The sequence below is a fragment of the Dipteris shenzhenensis genome, chromosome 19 (assembly GCF_047967505.1).
Source record: "Dipteris shenzhenensis isolate YYH24624 ecotype China chromosome 19, Dip_SZ_1.0, whole genome shotgun sequence".
NCBI lineage: Eukaryota > Viridiplantae > Streptophyta > Polypodiopsida > Gleicheniales > Dipteridaceae > Dipteris > Dipteris shenzhenensis.
Window position 1 is genome coordinate 7,384,648 of NC_141614.1, and position 6,386 is coordinate 7,391,033.

Consider the following 6,386-nt stretch of genomic DNA (forward strand, 5'->3'; position numbering starts at 1 on the left):
CGTTCAGGACAATTACATAACTAGTGATTGAGTTGAAGCAGCCACAGTTGCATGATGTTCCAACCACCGGGTTGGTTTAGTAAAATAACAATATATTACAAAATATATTGTTGTTAATTTATGTTTAAACATGCCACCAAGCTAGACAACAACTAATGTCTATTCAGCCACAGTGGTTCAAGACAATCACATAACCAACGATTGAGTTGAACTAGCCTATGGTTGCATGTTGTTCCAACCACCAGGCATTTATGGCAATCACATTTAGTCCAAGCCTGATTTAAGAAATGAAACAAGTAAACTATCTCAAAGCCCAATCACAAACCACCACCAAGCTGGTTTAGGCACCACTGACCTGCGTTGTATCTAGCATGTGTATGATGTGCTCCTCAAACACGTTGCATCCCTTTTGCTTCCTACAGATGTCCTATCTATTTGGAGAAACTCTTGTATTTTCGTGCCAAAACTTGTCACTATAGTAATGACCTTCGCACTTAGGTTGTCTCTCCTTTTCTTGCATTTTGTTGAAGCCCACAAACTTATCAGATCAAGATGATCATGCATTGCTTCTGCTCTACATTCAACCACTAAAGCCATGATGGTCCTTCTGATTGACAACATCTTTAACATTATTCACCCATGTCGTTTCATGGGACACCAACATAGCTAATGTCGCCCTCTTTGCAACTCACCCCTTTTAATTTTTGTAGGCCATTTCTCAGGTTAGAGAGAATTGCCTCTTGGGTGTGCATCTCCTGAGGTGTTGGTAGGGTTGTTACTCTTTGAGCTTTAGGGTGTAGGCTAAAGCTTGTGAAGACTCGAAACTAGTAATCACCTGAATGGCCTGATGTTGCTACCTCAAATGCTCCTACCAATCGTGACACCACAACTCGCGTTCTTCACTTTGATGGAAATGATCAAATGTGTGCATCTACAACTGCTTCTTGCTATTGCTCTGCAAGGAGTCTTCTTTCTTTACGTTGTTTCTCCCTTCACAAATGTTGCAAAGTGTCTTCTGTTGCCGATTCGATATCATGCAGTGCTTTCCTCAACCCGCACTATATTCCTTGTGCCTTCACCTGGCTTTTTGACTTTCCTATCTCGCAGCCTCTGTTTGCTTCTCTTGTAAGCCATCGTGAGCTGCATGTTGCCATTGACACCATGGCCATGTCGATGAGTCTAGAATAGACCGAGAGAAGCTAGCTAGTGAGGCAAGCAAAGGTTAATAGAAGACAACTTACCCGAAAGAAGACAATGGCAAACCAAATTCCACGCAAGGTCATGTCGAGGTGTGTGTGGGTTGCAAGGCATTTGCAGGGCAGGGGCAAGTTGCAGGTATGTAATCTTCCAAGATTTGATGGGCGGGAGGTGTGAAAATTCGAAGTTCATGGGAGTATCAAAATTTCAACCGTCAAATTCCCCCACCTCCTATGATACACGTTAGCAGACTTGCATATCCCAAAAAAGTACAATGTGGCCTAAAATGCTTCAAAACACAAACATGCTAAAGGGTTTCTATCGGGTTTAATGCTGTGTATAATTAAATGCAATGACATTGGGCATGCTTATGAGCTAGCTATATAGCAAGCAAGTGCATGGAAAAAGAAACAATTCAAAATTGTAAATATTGTTGGAATCTAGATACCAATACCAACAACTATCAATGTTTTAAGACCACCATGCACTAGTCCCAATAGTTTGGACTCCAAATTTTCAATCCGTTTTGGTTTTCAACAAATCAAAAAAAAGTTATAGAGTGTGCCCCCAAATGGGTATGCATCACTTTGGCACAACATTGGAGGCCCGTTAACCCATGCATAATGATCTTATTTAGGTGTGCGCTTGGGTTGAGGAGAAGCTCATGTAGTGTACTTTAGAATGATTACTTGGTTGCATGTATGTATAGATCAAAATTTTGATGTTTTTGAATAAATTGCTATATCATTTAGTCTTCAAGATGCATGCTTCACATGCAACATAGCACTTGTAATGCTTTAACAGTCTCGTTCCAAATCCTCATTCCATAATTTTTTGTTCAAGTTTGGAATGTGTACTACAACTTGAAGACAGAGTTTTCTGAATTCCATTGAGCAATGCATAAGTTATGGGTCATGCACGATGCTTGTATACAAAAAAGTCCCTGAACCTCACCAAAAATGGCTATACCCAAGTAAACATTGACCCGGGGGGTAGCGGGGGGGCAGGGGGGTTCACCTCACAAAATTTTAGTGTACCATGTGCATTCAAAAGGAGGAGTATCTCAATACAGCTTTTGAAAAAAATTAAATGTATTAGAATAATAGGAGGGCTTTTAAAATTAAATTTAGATAGAAAATAATATGTTAGTTCATGAGTAAAGAGGGGTGGTTTTATTGGTGGGAAATTTTGGTTGAGGGGTTTTTAAAATATCCCCTGAATGCACGTGATATGTAGGGTTTCTTAGTAGTGCACCCCTCGAGGGACGGGGGGTTGTAAAGCTTATAAGTGGTGTGTGTGTGTGTGTGTGTGTGTGTGTGTGTGTGTGTGACTCGTGAGAGAGAGAGAGAGAGAGAGAGAGACTCATAGCTTTTGACTTATGGTCCATCAAAGTTTTAGATTGATATGAGAATCATTACTCTTTTTTGTGGAGAGTTCTATAACATTTCTCATGGCTATTAGCATTCGTGCACTTAGCATGTGCCCGCTTGTAGTTATGGGTACGAGATGCAATATTCCAATTAATTAATGTAGAAACTTTGAAAAAATCATAAAGGGTTTTTAAATTTTGAAAAATTAATAAAATTAAACGTTTATGAGGGAAAATGTTAAATTTAGAATCTATTTGTAAGAGGAAGGTTTATCATTACTACTTGGAATGCATATGCCACATATGAGTTTTCTAGTAATGAGCCCCCTTGGACCTGTAATCAAACTCAATGGACTATATTTGATGTAAGGTGCATTCCCATTTGGATTTAGGAAATAATGCTAAATCTTTCAATGCCTTGTTAGAAATGCTTGTTAACTTCATGTACTTTAAGGAATATATACAATCAATGCTTAAGTTAAGGTATGACTAATAGAAATGCTACCCAAAGGAAGATCCTTCTGAAGCATCTTTTAGGGTTAAGATTAACTCAAAACTATACACTCAATTGACAGCTCATGAAGAGAGTGAGAATTGTAATTGTAGTACTCAATACATATTATTTAAATAGATGCATTACAAAAGTTACCTCTCAATCAAAAACTCTCTCTCTCTCTCTCTCTCTCTGCACATACACATTTTATTTAAATAGATGCATTACAAAAGTTACCTCTCAATCAAACACTCTCTCTCTCTCTCTCTCTCTCTCCACATACACACGCACACACGTGTAAGCTCAATACTCCAAGAGCAATATCTCGCCAAGCTCTCCTTTAAACACCCGGTTTTGGGATCCCGCAACAGGCATGTCTTTCGGAACAGCATTGCGGTCTCCTGGTGAAGCTGCTGGAATAACAGAGTATGCTGGCACCTCACGGGCTGTCGTGCGTGGAGATGAGGGGGGCACAGGAACCGGAAGCTGCAGGGAAGGAACGCTCGCACCGGGAGGATACGGATTAGCACGTACGGGCCTGTTAAGAGCTCCCGAGGGAACAGTAGGCCTTGCACCCGGACGTGCCATAGCTGGGGCTTGTGGAGAAGGCAATTTGTTCGCAGAACTTTGCGCGGCGGCCTGCGGCTGTTGCGGGGCAACCTCGGGACGATACGATACTAAGGGCATACGATCTGGGATTTCTCTCTTATTAGTAGCAGCTGCCTCTAGCTTTTCGGCTGTTGATTCAGCCCAAAACTTATCGCTTAATCGATATGAGACATGGAGCTCGCCGTGGGCGCTGCTGGACGGCATTTTAACCTCGTAGGTTGCAAACTGCAGCTGGTTTGGATGCTCAGACGCCTGCCTAACGATCTCGGAGAGAGGAATTGAGACCTCGCCTACGGGCTTGTCATCCATGCCCATCCAACCGTGGCTGACGATGGCAATCGTTAGATTGGCAGCCCGTTGCTGCAGAAGCTCCTCAGGGATCATGAACACAAACTTCTCATTCCAGACCGGATTCACTCCGCCTTTCTTGTCGACTTCGGTGGAATATTTCACGTAAGGATCGATCCAAACGAGAGCGAATGTTTCCATATTGATGAGGTGCCTCACATCCTTTAGGCCGGAGGCTGAGATGATGGTAAGTTCAAGCGTACGCTGCTGCATGGTTCGTGGGTACTGGAGGTATCCGTTCTGCAAGTACCATAAACAAACGATTTGAGGTGGACTGTACATAGACGAACTAGTTTCATAATTGATGAGAGAAGGGGAAAAAAAACGCCACGAATGGAGATCCCTACCAATGGCTCTGAATTTTCGATACAGCAGCAGTATTGAGGACAATTGCAATAAAAATAAGGTTCTTATAAGTAATGTTTGCAAATTGCAGTTGCCCTCGCAAATAAAGCAATGCGCCCATGCGCAAAAGGATTCCTTTTTCACGACACATAGGGACCACCAGATGTCACAATAGAACAATTGCTTTACTAAAAAATATTCGTCTCGATTGCCAAGTTCTGATAATGTCACGAAAGGTGCAAAAGAATCATAAGAGGCTAAGAGGCAAGTCTGCTTGATTCCCATTTTAGGAGTTGGATGCGTGTGTAAGTCCATGTTAAAAGAAACGTATGGGACGTGGTGGTCTCTATTGGATGTCGAAAAGGCATAACATGGCTAGATGTCATTTCTGACACAGTTAAGCTCTGACTTTTTAACCTAGGGCTTTTCCTCCACGTTATCAACAATATTATGGGATCTTTGGAAAGATGAAATTTGGAAAACTCCAAAAGAGGAGCTACATCACATCCCTCATTTGGTACTAAAAGGAAGGGTGATGTTGTATTGAACCCTGATCTAAACCATCAATGATTGGAAATTTGTGGGTTTGGATGTTTATCATTCAAAGGAGCTATATATAACACTTGAGGGTTTTGAGAGTACATAATTAAAATTGAGAACCTAGTCATCATTTTGCAAGTTATTCTTTTTTGAGTGAGGCTTACAAGAGAAGAAAATGATAGAAAAGCTGAAAAGCTTGGTCAGAGCATAAGGAACAGAGGACTCCTTGGAGAGTAGCAAAAGGAAGTAGTTGTTGCAGATGCACGAATCCGATCATTGCCATCAGAGCGAAGAAAACGACATGTGATGTCATGATTGATGGTAGCATTCGAGGAAGCAACATCAAGCCATTCAGGTAAATACCATTCTTGAGTCTTCACAAACTTTAGCCTGCACTTTAAAGTTCAGAGAGTGACAACCCTACCAACACCTTGTATTTTTTTGCCAAAACGTCACCACTATTGCAATGACTTATGCACTTAGGCTATCTCTCCTTTTCTTGCATTCTGTTGAAGCCCATAGACTACTCAAATCATGATGATCAAGCATTGCTTCCACTCTTCATGCATCTCTCGAGAGTTTCTACAAATAACAAGGACATATGTAGAAAGCAGACAAGATACAAGATGTTTGACGAGCACATCATACATGCTTGATACATGCTTGATACAACGCAGGTCAGAGGTTGCCTAAACCATCTCGGTGGTTGCTTGTGATTGAGCTTTGGGATAGTTTACTTGTTTCATTTCTTGATACAATGCAGGTCAGTAGTTGCCTAAACCAACCAGCTGGTGGTTGTGCATGTTGCCATGGAGACAATCAATGAAAGACCACAATGCCAAACCAAAACAGAGAGAAGCTAGCTGGCGAGGCAAGCAAAGAATAGAAGACAATTGACCCGAAAGAAGACAATGGTAAACCAAAGTCTGCACAAGGTCACATTGAGGTGCATGCGGGTTGCAAGGCATTTGCAGGGCGTGGGTAGGTTGTAGGTACTTAAACCTTCCAAGATGTGATGTGCGGGAGGTGTGAAAATTTGAAATTCGAGGGAATAGCAAAATCTTAGCCGTTGGTTTTTCCCCCCTTCGGTGATACACGTTAGCAGAATTGGATATCCCAAATAAGTGCAATGTGGCCTAAAATGCTTGAAAACACAAATAGGCCAAAGATAGTGCTATCAGGTTTGGTGATGTGTCTTATTAAATGCAATGACCTTTGACATGCTTATGAGCCATATAGAAAGCAAGTGCATGGAAAAAGAAACAATTCAAACTTGTAAATAGTGTTGGATTTATTAAAATATCTTTTCACATGCACAAATTGCACTTTTCCAACTCCTTCTATTTTAGGGTGAATCTAGATACCAATACCAAGAACTATCAATGTTTTAAGACCACCATGCACCATGCACTAGTCCCAATAGTTTGGACTCCAAATTTTTAATCCATTTTGGTTTTCAACAAATCAAAAAACATTATGGAGCGT

General features: G+C 41.2%; 1 protein-coding gene across 1 annotated transcript; it reads right to left on the bottom strand.

Moving 5' to 3' along the window:
- Positions 1–3,318: 3,318 nt before the first annotated feature.
- Positions 3,319–4,393, bottom strand: LOC147890005 (protein SRC2-like). Its single transcript, XM_087390924.1, has 2 exons — positions 4,364–4,393; positions 3,319–4,256 (listed from the first exon to the last, which is right to left on the bottom strand). The coding sequence occupies exon 2, from the start codon at positions 4,227–4,229 to the stop codon at positions 3,363–3,365; it is 867 nt and encodes a 288-aa protein (XP_087247050.1). The 5' UTR covers positions 4,230–4,256; positions 4,364–4,393; the 3' UTR covers positions 3,319–3,362.
- Between the last annotated feature and the right edge of the window lie 1,993 nt (positions 4,394–6,386).

Bases quoted from the DNA above. Each gene is read 5' to 3' on its own strand.
- LOC147890005 (XM_087390924.1), bottom strand. From the start codon at position 4,229: ATGCAGCAGCGTACGCTTGAACTTACCATCATCTCAGCCTCCGGCCTA.